Source organism: Anguilla rostrata, chromosome 14 (assembly GCF_018555375.3).
Source record: "Anguilla rostrata isolate EN2019 chromosome 14, ASM1855537v3, whole genome shotgun sequence".
In the NCBI taxonomy this organism is placed as follows: domain Eukaryota; kingdom Metazoa; phylum Chordata; class Actinopteri; order Anguilliformes; family Anguillidae; genus Anguilla; species Anguilla rostrata.
This window is the reverse complement of record NC_057946.1, coordinates 11,423,260-11,438,925: the sequence shown is the minus strand read 5'-3', so window position 1 is coordinate 11,438,925 and position 15,666 is coordinate 11,423,260. Positions and strand designations below refer to the sequence as shown.

At 39.6% G+C, this 15,666-nt stretch overlaps 1 protein-coding gene across 6 annotated transcripts in view; it reads right to left on the bottom strand.

Moving 5' to 3' along the window:
• The window catches only part of nrg1 (neuregulin 1), a 145,047-nt gene extending 133,995 nt beyond the window's left edge, over positions 1-11,052 (bottom strand). For 2 of the 6 annotated variants that reach the window (XM_064307333.1, XM_064307334.1), the window contains exon 1: positions 10,378-11,052. In XM_064307333.1, coding sequence (XP_064163403.1) covers positions 10,378-10,969 — 592 coding nt within the window. In that variant the 5' untranslated portion in view covers positions 10,970-11,052. The remainder of the gene's footprint in view (positions 1-10,377) is intronic. The other 4 variants (XM_064307337.1, XM_064307338.1, XM_064307336.1 and 1 more) reach the window with 3 other exon arrangements.
• Positions 11,053-15,666: the final 4,614 nt, after the last annotated feature.

Genomic DNA, 15,666 nt, shown 5'->3' with positions numbered 1-15,666 from the left:
TCATCAACAACAAAACACGCCCAACTCATCAGTGCTTCGCACTGTCTATACTGGCAGGAAGTGCATGTTTATTGGCAGGTGTGAACAATGCCAAAAGGTTATTGATGTAGACACTACCGAGGGATGTATTGTTTACTGCTATGAGTACGGGTCCCTGTGGAGCTGGGCCTTTGTTCCCTGCGTGCAGAAGGAGGGACCTGCTGCTCCAGAGGGCAGAGCTGGCAGTTGATTGGCCGAGTCACAGGACCCTCCCAGCATGGGGGCGTTTCCCAGGAGCTCAGGTTGGTGCAGAGGCCATTACGGAGATCATGGGGCTTCTGCGTACGGATGCCTGAGCTTTTCACAAAGCAGGCCACAGCCAGCATCGCTCACTAAATCAGCTGGCAGAAATGCCAATTTGATCGGACACTAGCCTCCACTAAAATTGTAGGAGAAGGAAATAAAGTTTTCATCATATTCCTGAGATTAATTCTATGTGCACACATAATACTTGCACCTGCTGTATCACTGAGTGCGGAGACATGTGTCTGTTGTACGTTATGCTTAATCGAAGGCTTTAGCAATTAAGTTCACGTGTTTATCCCATAGTTCTATTCTATCACTGAGCCAAGTCTGCAGAGGACACAGCATTGAAATCAATAGAGGTGTGAAGTACCAGATATCAGTTTCATCAATTTCTCCACTAATATTTATGTGCCATTAGGGATTCATTATAAAAATAGTATTTATATACCCTTCTCTCAAACAAAGTTTCAACTATTAATAATTATGATAATAGACTACAGATTGTTGCTGCATTCCAAATTTTAGGTCTGAAACATGTTTAAAACTTACACACAGAGTCCTATAAATGTTCTTTTTTTGGCAGCATTAGAAAATATATACTTTACTCTGATGCTACATTTAATTGCATTGTTTTGCTTAAGCCTGCACCAAATCTACTACCTCTGACCTACACAACTTGACCTACCTCTGACCAGGAAACACAACACAATCAACATAGTCTGAGGTATCTGTTGTTTCAGCTTTTTAAAAAGCCCATTTAATAAGGATTGGAGGATGACAAAGTGGGACATGTTGTCCAGCAAGCAGCTGTATATAGGCCTAAATATGGAATTACTGGGTAAGCTGCTAGAGAACAAGGGATTATAAAAACTCTGAGGTCTGTCTATGACATCTCTGGCCCCCGAGTCTATATTCCAAATGCCGTTTACTCCTCCTTAAGCAGTGTCAGCATGTCATGAATGAGGCCTTTCGTCCAGGTGGAGGATCTATTTATGATATCACATGATCTCATGAGAATAAACAAGTTAGTGTGTTTATTTAAATTAAGCTCATTATATACATGGTTTCTATTGCACTTCATTACTGTATATACACTGCTGTCAGTTTATTTTACTGGTAATATACAAAATGACAGTGCTGTAAGGATAGATTGGTAATCTTTATTATTTCAGACTGTTAGTTTTATATAAACTACTTTCATTTTTAAGGTTGATTAATATTGAATATACTATTATTCATATTTTATATAGTTATACATTTATATAATTTTATATTATAGTATAACAAGCTATGTTTATTTAGCCTGCTTTTTCAGGGGAAATAACTTGAAGGTCATTTATCAAACACATCCCATCATGGGAATTATCCTCCCATTGCAAGTTAGTTATTTAAAAATTACCTTACAGACATTCCATTCATTTATAATTCGCAATGTTTTTAATAAACGGTTTTTTATATATATACTGACAACCCAAGTTGCATCACAAATCAATAGTCCCTACTTAGTAAAATGGACTGAAACAGTCAGCCAACATGGTACTCAAAACCTGCGGTTCCCTAAGGAAGCACCAGGCATTGAAATCAATCAGCGTTATAATTCTTTAACAATAGATTTTTTTTCCCAAGTGGAAAAGTTACAGCCTTCGTACTAGTGCAAGTATTTAAAAAAGATCAACCTACTGCCACCTCTTGTTAGTCTCAAAAACATAAAGACTTTTGCTTAACAGATTAATATTATAAAAATATAATTATAGTCTAATTCTGTTTTCTAGCCAAAAATTGCCCCTATACTATGTTACAATGTTTTAAATGAGACAGATGTAAAATATTAATTCTCATTTCCAAATATCAACATTACATTACACATTCATTTTTTTAGAATCCAGTGCCCTTTCTGCTGTCTGCTATGGGTCATTTACCTTGGATTCTAAATTTATTTCACAGCCTTGCTTTTTGTGCTCTGCTGAACATGTCTGTGTACACAAATGGCACATTCTCTGGCCATCGCTTCCTCCTCTATGGCACCAGACAATTCTGTCATCTCGTGGCCTCTGCAGTTTGCAGCTTTAATGGAAAGGTCATCCGTAATGATCCAAAGTAATGATCCACAGCACTGCTTGAGGAGAGACCCCTCAGTTTATGAGTGTGACTTTGAGCGTTTCAACTCCTTTATTGCCAGTGAGCCTTCAAACCATTTGCTGGGCTTTCATTAAAGCAGATGAAATAAGTGCAACCCTAGGTCTGATGTAACCAGAAACCCTAAAACTGCCAGTGAACTAATCAGCATCCTGCTGGCTCAGTTAATTTACTCATCTTCCAGTCAAGATTCACTCATGATTTTAGCATTGAGTGGCAAATAGTTAATCGTTTGGTCCATTGACTCATAAAAATACAATAATTTCATTGTTTATAAAAAAAGAGCACATGAAATAATTTTATGTTTGACATTTGTTGCTATTTGAGGTCTCCTTTTTAACACTACAGACCTGAAATTCCTATTGCAGACTTACATCTAAAGTGTGTGAACAAATAAACAATGATGTGTGTATTCCTTTGGATTTACTTTCAGTTTAAAATATTCTATTATTAATATAAATTATGTATATAAATATAATTTGATGGATTTGACAGAAAATGCGTAGTATTATTTGGTAAATGGACTGCATTTATATAGCGCTTTTATCCAAAGGGCTTTACAATTGATGCCTCTCATTCGCCAGAGCAGTTAGGGGTTAGGGGTTAGGTATCTTGCTCAAGGACACTTCGACACGCCCAGGGTGGGGTTTGAACCGGCAACCCTCCGACTGCCAGACAATCGGTCTTACCTCCTGAGCTATGTCGCTTTGTACAGTTTAACTGAAAAGGGCAACTTGCATAGTTTATTCTTACACACTTTGCGTTTAAACCGGTAGAAATGCCTTGCCTAACACAGCTGTGAAAGAACTGAACCTGCCAACACTGGGTATTAAGCCCAGATCCTTAACCACCCCACACTGCTGTTATATTGGCATTCACATCTGTACACTATTTCAGTGACCGGAGGGGACTGCAACTAGTCCTATTCAGACTTTAAATTGGGGGTCAGTGTTAAAAACACTGAGGTGCCCTACAGTTAGGTTCAGGAATTTCCAGCTCATTATAATTGTATTTTTTTAAGTTGCTAGCCACATTTGAGCAGTGCAGTGTGTGAAATCCATACCCTAACTGAGGCTGCACTCTAAAAGTCCAACTTTCCAAGGTTCTCTGAGGATGTCCGTGTTTTCTGGGATCTAGGCCTACACCATCAATTTTTTTCTTTGTGTTACAAATCGATAACATACTGCTGTGTTGAAACAGAAAATTATATACAAAAGGCATATGCATTGATTATATTCATAGCCAAGAGTTTGTCAGATTCCAAACACAGAATTGGCATTGCATCAACCACAGTGGAAAGGAAGAGATTAATATTAGTCTTCATAAGGGAGCATAGCATTGACTTGGAAGCCAGTGCTTTAGAGGATAATTACAGAAATAAATACATTGAAGTATGTAGGTAAATATTGCTTGAGCCCCAGAGATTGGGTAGCAAGTTTAATTCAGAAGTCAGAACGGAAAAACAATGTCTCAACTGTCTGTCTCTGTGCAAAGTCACTAATTCTACAATCGTTAGTCAGTTTAGTTCAGCAATTGGCATTAAAAACCGGCATTGTCTGTAAAGTGCCCCCAAAAATGGCAACATCAGAATGGCAACTTGATGAGAACATCCAGAATTGATTTAAAATGAACACCATTACAAGCTAAGCTACATCAGCTTAATGCGTACACACAGCATTCAAGCTCTCAAACACGGACACTGCATCACGTGGAAGGTCCTTATGATGGCTGCTTGACCTAAGACCATGAGGACTGCTGATGGTGCGGAACGCGTGCCCATTTTCTAGATCGCTGTTGGTAAACAAATTATTGCATATTCAACCTCAAGTCTCATTTTTTGCCATCTCTATGGTCAGATTTCAACATTGTCTATTTTCTGGACGGCTACTTACACCCATGAAGCAAATTATATACAAAGTATATCACCATTAGAAGAAAAGGGCAGAGGTTGAGTACGTCAAACGTGTGGTGAAGTGGCAGCCTGGCTGCACCATCAAGGTCGTGCCGGGCAACCAATTGGTTCAGCAGAGCGTTCAGCACAACGTTGTCTGCCTTTTTCCTGCATGCACCATCTAGTACATTCAGAATGGCAGCCCGCGTTCTCCTTGGTGTTTTCTGCTGTGGTGCCGTTGTTGGCATTGCAGATGCACCAACCGGGCAAGATGCTTCAAACGAGACTCCTTCAGACCCTCAGTGGAGAGGAGCGGTGAAGAAGAGAAACAGGTTGGTGCTCAGGTACCGCCGCTCCGTCCCACTTCAGGCTTCACCGTTCAATCCCGGGTGGCCCTTCCAATCAGCCCGGGTCGGAGGCGGGCGCCAGCCGGTGGGCGGGGCGCGGGCAAACGTGCTTTCGCTGCAGACGGCGACCACCGCCCCCCCCGCTAATCAACCCATAATGAGACTGAAGTACCAGCGCCGGGACGGAACGCAGATTGCACAGAATTAATCAGACCTCAAGCGCCACAAACACTCCACACGAGGAACCTCACGCAAACAAGATAATGATCCCTGCACAGCGGACCAATAAAACATTCTCCATCGCCACTCTCCAATGTGACTTGCTCAGCATAGCTGGCGCGCAAACATAATGTACAAAAATAAAATTCAGTTTCATTATTGCATACAGCTGAAGAGGCTTGTGCGCGTGTTACCATTTCGGAGTTCTAGATACAACAGCAATTTTTTTTTTCTTTCCCCAAGTGAATGCAAGCACCGAATTCTTCAACAGGAAGTTTGGGGAAAATGGCAGAAATCAAGCAACAGCAATGCATTGCACATACTGTACCACCTGTAACAGTTTCTCTTGCTATTACTGAAGTCTGATGAAGTGAACGCACAAAGTCTGAGTGTATAATACAATGCCATGGGGCAATATAAGCTTTTGTAGTGGTTTTAGGAGAAATGAACTAACAGCAACTTTCCGCTCATGATCCAAAAGCTCCTTACAGCATTTCTTGAGTGCCCAAACTCACTGAGTCAAGCCAAAATATTTTAGGAGATCTGAAGGTAATTCTACAATTCCAATATTATACAATTATAATTATTCTCTCACTGCTTCTCTCTCTCTACACTCCTGCATGATATCAGTTTCATTCGTATTTTTTTTACATTGTTTGTGATATTGGTATAAATATATGTATATGTCAATGTCATCAGAAGAACAGGTGTGGGAAAAAAATTGGTTTTCTCTAAAGATCTGTATGTTTTTTATGATATGATCTTTGGCAAAAGACACAACTGTATGGAGTGGGTTTTTGATAGTTTGTCTCAGGTCAGGTCTAGCAGTACAAAATGTTGTACGCTGTTTATTATGACACCTATAAAATACATTGCAAGATGCTGTTCAGCAGTTGCACTGATACCAGCAAAGATCAGCTTCAAGTTCCCAGGCATAAAAGTGAAATATGATATTCATTTAGCTGTTAACATTCTCATTCAGGGTAGAGATCAGTCCCTTTTCCCCAGCCTGAGACAACAGATTCACAGCTGAAAACTGCAGAGGTGCAGGTACAGTATGTGAAAGTGAAGGTGTGAATTTTCCACCAAGCAGCTTGTTGCTGCAACACACGCACAAGTTATTATGCAGCACTTACTGTATAATAGCAAGTTATGCTCAGTCAGCATAGGTCAGTTATGCCATTTTAGTTACGTTCTTCTATGCTACAGTTTCAAGCCATTCTTACTTCCATACCTTACAATACCCCTCACGTGTGCTCAATCATTTCCTTGGGAAGTCAGTTCAGCCTGTAAGGGGATCGCTTAGGTCAGGTTCTGTCACATTTGGAACAAATGTTTTTTTTTCCATATGGGGGAATGTCTGTTGTGGAGCTCTGTGTGATGGGCAGATTGTAAATTATGTTAAACTGTCCAAAATAAAGACCTGATGGGTAACTTAATGTGTGACTATCTTGAATAGACCTGAATTGAAGCCATTGTCTATTTTTTTCACATGACCGTAGAGTTACAGATACTATGTAGTGGATATTACCAATTGCTTGAGTGTGCACCCATTTCATAACATTGCTCTTCCACTGTTTGGACCATATTTTTTTTAACACACATTCAGAGTCATCTACCACCCATGGAAGAGAACTGTTTCTAAAGAGGACACATTTTCTGATAGTCATAAAACGTTCAGACAGTCACCAAAAAACTTTGCACCTCCATTATTACAAATGAGTCAAAAGTCTCAACCAAACATTATGATAAATATTTCATTAATAAAATAATACTACTTCTCCTAAAAGTTAACATTACATTATGGTTAATATTATTCCAGAGAAACTTGTCAAAGACCAAAGGCATTTTGAAGTTATCATTGGCTTTGCTAGACTACTACAACCAAAGAGTGATTTTACCACCATATCCAATATTAATTACACTAAGTCAGTTGTATTAAGTCCTTTCTGAATGATGTAAACCACCTTCCTTCCTTATTTCTTGCCATCTTAATAAATAATTCCTGTTTTTAAATTATTATAAAATGCAATGTAACACAGGATTTTGACTTAAGGTCAACCCTCTGACAAAAATTCGTCACGTTCACTGGTATTCATCGAAACTCCAACCCATTCCCTAAGCACAAACCATATTGTAGTGAAGATGTTCTTCTTTTTTTTTTAATGGACATGAGTTCTGTTTCATCACAAGCAGATCTGAAGTATATGATAGTGTAACTGCTGAAAATACTGTAAAAGCAAAATTTTGCACAATTCTGTTGAGTAAGAAGCCTTGGCACAGATGGGCTTGCCTGACTGAACATTGTGCATATTCAGCAACATCCCAGCACAGCCTCAAATCACCTCTATGAGGTAATCTAAATTATATAACTTTGCATTGACATGATTCCAAACAAAATAGGCTCAAAGTATTGTGGGAAAAGCTTTCTTTCTTTTTTTAACTGCGGTTTCCTAATACATTTTGTTCCAAGCATTAGTGTTAATTTAAGAATTCAGAGGGCATATGCAATGTTCCCAACACCGGCAAAGACACCATGTAGCACGTCGTGAAATGTTAGTAATTTGTCAGGAATGTCCTGTACCTACATATGAGAGGATTAGTACTGCAGATTAATAACTGATTAAGATTAAGTTCTTAAGGGTCCGTGGTTAAAAGTTTATTTCATAATCAAAAATAGAGAAAAATAACCTGCACTATAATCACATGCAATTTAATGCACTTTGCAATGTTTGCCTTTGCATGGAATTTGTCAAAATAAAATTCAAGTCTAAATCAATTTTGGTCTTAAACACAATTTTAATAAATTCCTTTAAATTGTTAAGCTTACACATAGGGAAACTAACCAAATATCCTACATAGATAAGATAACCCGATGCATTTAATAAAAAAAAACATTTGGCTCTAAAATTATTGGTTTATTTGTACAGGTTTAAGAAAGCAGTTTTGTAGAACTTTTTTACTTGAGTGGAATGAATTTTTTTTCCATCAAAACATGAGTGCAATGGCAAATTGCATTAAAAAATGTGCCTTGCATGTGTAAACGTCTCTTCTACATGTGCTTCTACAGCCAGTTTGGCACAAATAGCATCACTCCAAAGTGACATTTTAGAAAATAAAATTGTATCTGATGAGTCCTGTTATTGTTTCCAAAAACACATGCACACAATTTACCACCTCAGTGTTCCCAACATGTTCATTTGCGCCAAATCACAGAGTTTTTAAAGTTCATTGACATGCCTGACATGATTGAATTGTGTTCACCCCTGATTCTCAATGACCTCCTCCTCATTTAAATACTATCAAAGTGTTTTAATGCTGTAAAGATGTTTGTACTCATGGCAATGCCCTTGAGGTAGAGAACTTGATTAACTTTAAGTGAAGGGAATGTTGTTACGAACTGACCCTTTCAGTGGTTCACTTCTTTAAAATTCTTTGAGAACAACAGCTTCTGGTGAATAAACAAATATTTTCTGGATAAAACTAAAAAGCACTGTACATTATACAGCTCTGATTCGTGAATTGAACGAGATACTAATCATGGCTCCCACAAGGTACTGGCAGTGCCTTTTTCTACCACTAGGTGGAAAATGCACTACTATAAGGATCCACTTGCATGTATGTTTCTCTGTCATGTGCTAACAAATATTGTTACTGCACATGACAGATAAATGTTTACAATTCAACAATGCTTTGAAGTAATGTTTGAGTCAACTTCACCAAACCACACGGCTGACATTGTGTGAGACCGTGATTCTTGTTACTTGATTCAATCATTCTGAGTCAGTCATTCTTGAAATGAGAGATAAACATGTTTTATATGCAAATGAGTTAACATAGTGGGAGGGTTGGTTGTATTTACGGACTGATCTGTAGAGTACAGTAGTTGGTTTCACCAGCTTCGATGTGCTACTCTCCAAATAGGAATAATAACAATATGACAGTATATCATCATCCACAGGCCTGGACAAAAGAGTAACCTTTGGATCTAAACATAACGCTTTCATTTTAAAATAGTAAACACTCTTGGACTGATGCTGAATTAATGTTTCTGTGTATTGAGCAGTTAATGATTTCTGTTTTTAACAGAAGGCCCTTGGATGTGAGCGCGATAATTGGATTAGCTCACACATGTGCGTGATACAGTCGCTGTGCTTTTACATTGCATATTACGAGCCCAATGTAACGTAACGTTCAATGAGTCATTAATGTGTTTCAGTTGTAGCAAGCATCTCGTGTAATTCTGAAAAGCCAGATCGGTTCAGTCTCACTCATTTGTTTCGTGTGGATAAATCTCTCTTGTTGGACAGATTTGTAGCTTATTCAGATTTTCCGCATTTAATTGCACAATACATATTAAAATACCAGGGGCTGTAGTAGCAAATCTGTTTCTTCGCGGCAAATCTGAAGGCAAACAGTTTACCGATTATACTGGGGAAATACCTTGTAAAACACTGTCATTGAACTCTTGTGTCCTTGAAAAAACCGAACTCACGAAGCGGGAATTCCCTGTCAATCAAATTCAGCACCACAGAGTGTGGAGAGCTCCCGCGGCCATCGCAACACAGAGAATGCAGATCTGGTGATATTCTCGAACTCTCGTATCCCCGTTTATTCACTGAGCCTTCAAGTACTTTTGTTCTACGCGCAGTTAAGCTACATTTCCGTTCCATGTACAAGACCAGAAATAAAATGTTTTTAATAGGCCTAATGTTATAAAAGAAGTAAATATTTGTATACGTTCCTACGTCGCTGTTCACGCTGTTGATGAATAGCCTTTATATCCTTTTTTGGATTGCATTCAGGCATTATGGAGAATGCATAAATCGGTGCTTGGGTCGAATGTATAACTTTTCGTTTTGGCAAAGCAATACACCATTTGCACACACAAGTGAGTAATTTAGATACAGCCTATAATCAAGAAATAGAACACAAAATAAAAACTAAAACTAAACTGCACTTATACTACAGCCCCAATTTAATACAGAAACCATATGCTTGTCTCATTCATTATATTGGCAGTAGGCTACCTCAACAACTTGGGCCATGCTTGCTCAGACTTGGTGACAGAACAATTGACCAACGGAACTTTAATTGTCTCAACCGATCAGGACGAATATAACCGATTGAATTATATGGTGCCCCTCTGTAACAGAACTGCACAGGGCTACAACTTTTAGCTATGAATGAAAAAGTTTACGTCATGGTTAAGGAATATCTAGAAGATTCATTTTGGGGCTCACATATCAACTGTTGTTCTTATGACACAAATGGTGAAACGAAATTAAAACTACAGCTGAAAAAACTTTTCAGAAATCTTCACATCAGGGGAACTGATGTAGTTTTGGGATGGATTTACTGAGCCTACCGTTTCGAATTGGTTTTAAATAAAACTGGAAAGGCAAATCCGTTGTGTGAACTAAATGTTATACAAATCTCGCGTGCAATCACGGCGCAATTAAAAGTTTTTGCTTTTAAATAAAACAAACCAGCACTTACCGCAACCTTGACAGAGTACTTTGCTGACATCTTTTCGCACGCTGCGTCTGGTCTCGACAGGTGGGTAAACGGCATTGAACACAGAGGTGTCATTTGTAGGCTCCAAAAAGAACATATACTTCCTGTCTGCCTTCAGTGCGGAGCAGTTTTCTTCTAGGTTCCAAACAAGGGAAACGACAGTATCCTTTTCGAGACCGCCTGTTTTAACTTCCCACACTTGGTGCACCTTCACTCTGACCTGGTAGGTTTCTGAGCCCGAGGTCCTGTTCGGCAAAGACTCCCCGGTGGCTTTGGCTGGTTCATCCATTTCCTGTGCCTCGCTGTCGTTCAGTGTCGCACGAGCTCGTTCCTGGAGGAGAATTTCTCTCTCCTCTCGATTCATATCGTTTGCCTGTCCCTCCTGCTGCAGTTTCCCTTCAACCACAACACCCGACCGGTGCACCAACTCCTGCACGGAGGCAACGGGAGGAGTGTGGTAACAAGTGAGATTACTGGCGGGAGCCCCGTGCAGAGAAATGGAAACGGTCACAAAAATCCCACAAAAAACGGGAACGGTGAATGAACTCTGCGGTGTGGTAAGGTGGCTCCGCATCCTGTATAAACTGAGTGTAGGTGAAGATGCGGGATGAAGGCAGGTGAAAATTGGGAAAATGCTGATATTCCGAAGCGCTGAAGCTGTGATGGTCAGAACAAGTGCGAGACCTCCGAAGCCGCAGTTGCTGCCAGTGTGGAGCGGGGGGCGGAGTTGCTGAATGGGAAAGACTTTGAAAGCCATGTGTGTAAAAGGATTTCCCCCGTCCACAAGATTTATTGTGTTCCTGGAGCTGATACTAAGATACGGTCTATGTAGCGTACCCGTGCAGCGTACCTATATTTTATAAACTATTTTAAATGGTACTGCATTAGGCTAACAGCGTAGCCTACCTATATTTGATAAAACTATTTTAAATGGTACTTTATTACTTGCTTGCTTTAACCATTCACACGGTTAAAACGCACACATGCGCGGGTGCAACTGTTAAGGAAGCCTACAGTATATGTAAAAACAAATGGGTCACTGTTTCTGTATATGTTGAAGTGGCGTATCAAATTTTCAAAATCAGACCATGGGTGAACGCTGAGGAATGGGTGTCGGGATCGTCATTTGCGTTCGAAATCAAACTATTGGCGTCATTGTAAATCGAGGCAAAACAAATTCTGTTCGATCCAAGCACAGCTTCCAAGCTGAAACTTATATGGTTCGAGTGGTTCGTTCCGTGCTGCTGCATTGATAGATGTGTAGGATTAGTATTTCTGGGTGTAGTATATTTCGCTATGAGAAACTTAATGTTAATGTCATAAAGGTATATAACAAATATGTATCAGATGTTAGCATTTCTTTCATTCCTGGCAGTACCATGATCCTTTCTGATAAAGTCCACAAGGGAGAACAAAATATACAAAGCACACAGATTTAAATGCCATCAAAGAATGATTAATGATTAAGGATATCTGGTGATATTAGATTACGGTGACCAATTTAAGGTGTTTGGATAAAATCTATGTTGGAGATTGAGGGGTGCTGATTAGAATGAAAGCACAATTAGATCATGATCAAGGTTTGATCAGAATCTGACAGAGAATCGGACTTTCCTGGTGTGCTGCCACGGTTCTTGGGTATTTGGGCCAGGTGTTACGCACGTCAGCCATTCTCAAGCAATCTAAAATCGTGAATACTGATGGAGTCTATGCCAGCAGATGTCAAGAATGGGTTTTTATGGCTGACAACCACAGGAGTTAACAGATGTGATGCCACATACGTGCATGTCCCCTAGCCCTAAAGATAAATCTATTCTCCATGTGTCATGCAAAAATTAGAAATTCATAATGGATGGAAAAAAATGTTCTGTCAATGATATGAATTTACAGTTCTCTGTATCATGCACATGAAAACCACACTACTGACAAATGAACAAAGGGTTTAAATGCTTAGTTCAGAACACTGAGTCATTTATGAAGTAGCACACCACTGCTTCCACCTACTACATTGTTTATGAACACTCTGCATGCAACTTAACATCCCCGCACATAACCCATTCATGTCTAATAATTTGAAATTCGGGGGTATTGCTTATAGTCTAATGCCTAACCCCTGATGAAGAATTTAATTCACACAGATTCTGAAAAGAATGTATGACACTGGAAATAAATGGTTGATTTTTGGTTTTCCATTGTGGAAAACATGGGCATCATAGAAGCACTCACATTCTTTTAAGGATATATAAAATTAACATAGCTTACTGTATTCCAGGCTGAATCTGTAGTGACCTGCATGCGGAAGAGGCTTGTGTATCGAGCATTATACACTGTAAAATTAGCCTCCTATCCCTGAGGACAGTATTTAACTTAGATAAGGACTTTCCATTTTTAGCAAGGTCAGAGAAATCAGCCAAATGCAGAAGTCAACCTTTCCATGACTCTCACCATGCCCCTTTATTTCCCCTTTCCAAAAAAGGAAAGCAAATAAAAAGCAGTGAGAAGGAGAGAGGACACAAGCCTGAATAGCCATGCTTAATGCAGTGGACATGGACTTATCCCCATCAAAAGACTATAATCAGTGTCAACAGCGTGATATGGGGCTCAGGGGCTATACATAGTATTGAAGCCGATACTGAGGGTGGTGTCACTGCCAGAGGAGAGTAACAAGATGCTCCAATTCAACAGGACGTCCGTTCTGGCGCGGGACAGATTGTCAGATCTCCTGCATCATGACATGCACACAGGAAATATGGGGACACTGCCGATTTGCAACATGATACTGCTGTCATTGGGAATGGGGGAAAAGTCAATTAGCGTCCAGCGGCCTCAGCTTAAGTGCTCGTGATGGGACTTCTGATGAATGCAAGACATTTTTTATAGGCTTCAAAAGCAATTAGGACCTGCAGCAGATAATGAATAATAATACGCACGGTTAATAACCCCATTAATGTTTGTTCATTGAAAGGGTAAATAGCAATGGCAGTTTTGCAATTGCCTGGTTATGTGGAAATGTCATGTGAACAATGGTGTAATATTGTGTGTGTGTGTGTGTGTGTGTGTGCGTGCGCGCATTTGCACAGACATAAGCAAGCACGTGTGTGTGCACACGCGTGTATGTTGGATTAGGAAATTTGGGGTTAATGAGCTTTAATCTCTTCGGCAAATGTTCCCAATGAAATTCTCTACTTGCGCAAGCTTTCAACCGGTCCCCGGCCTGTCTCTGTTCAAACTGCCTGATCCTAGAACAGTTTCATTTCGGCCCTGTCCAAATAAATCTTTCATAAACAGTCATTTGATTGTTCTGGTGCCGTTATTGATATTCCCAGTGTTAGAAGATTGGGCCACATGTTTTTCCTTAAGACACGCTGTTCACCTTCATTTCTGGTGACAGCAGTCATCAATTGGAAAAAAATACAAAGTTCTTGGTCCTGCCTCATAGCATATGTTACCCATGATGCTCTGGGCTATATCTCACAGCCCTCCTGAACTGGCACATGGAAACAGTGGAAGTAAGGAGCTCCGTGTGGTGGTATGTCTGGCTGTCTGCACAACAAATCAAAACCTCAGGTAAATGGGGATTTGTGCACTGTACACTTGTCTGAAGTGGTAAGATTAATGTTCTCACAAAGAGATGATCAAAAAAAAAAAAAAACTGAGCTATCCTCTTAAGTCCAAAACAGATTCACTGATTGTGAAATGGTAGGTAGCCAGATCAGGTTGCCAGGTGGACAGTGATCATATAAAATACCCACCCCAAAAGTAAAAACTTTTAAACGGGAATTCCGCTGTAAAATGAACTTTTACTTGTAGAAGACTATCTGTCCTTCTGATTAAAATGAGATCTCAGCCAGCTCTCTACCTGTAGTGAGTGCTGAGATATAGCCCCAAACTACTGTATGTGCTCCAGGTACCTGCTTTACTAAAGACTACAATAGGTGGGCACTTAAAGTGCATGGCCGGGCATTAGACAACGCCAGTCATAGGTTGCCACTCCTACTGAATACAGATGTAAGGGCTGGGCATTACTACTTGGCCTGGAGAGAGGGAAACCATATTTGAAAGCACTAAAGAAAGAAAATCTAGTTTTATGTGTTCAGTTGAAGTTATACTAAAAAGAAAATGGGTCACAACTTTGGTTGTCATAATAAATCTGGCAGGAATGTTTTTTTATAGAATACCGGTGGTGAGAGAGAATGGGGAAGAGGAGAGGATGCCGTTAAGCCAGGCAAGGAGAAATGTATGGTCGACATTCATTGACATTCCCACATATGAGAGCCGATATGGATATTCTCCACATCTACGCATTTCAATAAATTATCCGACAAAAATAACGTTCTTGTCCTGTTCATTCATTGCCGTCTTTCCTTGATTTTTTAAATGACCCATCAACAGTGAAACAACCTGCTTTGTCAGTTTAGAGGAATAAAGAGCGAAGTAACCTATGAGGGTCTGAGAAATCAATTTGCGGCATTACCAGCTCTACTGCCAGTTAAAAACAAAATGTCTTCTATGTTGGGTTTTTAGTCACTTTTGTTACACTGCTTACAAGGTTTGGGTCAGTTACCTCCATTCACATTGTCATTTAAGCATGAACTTAAATGTTTTCAGTAAACAGTTTGTCAATCTCTGTGTTGCTCTTTTTAAAACACATGCTTTTGATGCTTGAGTACCCTATAGCTACAGTAAATATCCCAATGTTTATTGTAGGCATGGGCGGTTATGTATGAACAGAAATTTAATTTGCTTAAATCGCCATACCATACTGTCCTTTATAGAACTGAATTACCGTTGCATGTTGGCTCACAGTCTCTAGGTGAGATTCTTAAGCATTTATCAAATAATAGTAGGCTGCATGACTTCAGCTAGATCAATTTGTAAAGTTAACCCTTTGAAAAATACACAAACAAGCATTTTAAATATAACGCATAACTGCCAGCAATAAATACATTGTTTATTACTGGCACTGATATTTTGACGGTAGTCTATGTGTGGCATAATGTGTGTATGCTAGCAGGCATAGTGGTAGTTATATGATACTGGAACATAGCAATGACATGCTACTGTCATATTGTTACCTAGCATTGCACATTGCAGCAGTAGGAAAATGCAACAAGCAGTAAGGCACCCTTAGCCAACTTGAGCCCCTTTGATTAAAATGTGTAATCAAACATGGTGAAGCACAAATTTAATTAACAGCAGCACACACTTTTTTAGTTTTTTGTAGTAGTGTTGGGTTTGGTTGACATTTTTCGGTGATTTGACCGTGGTCTC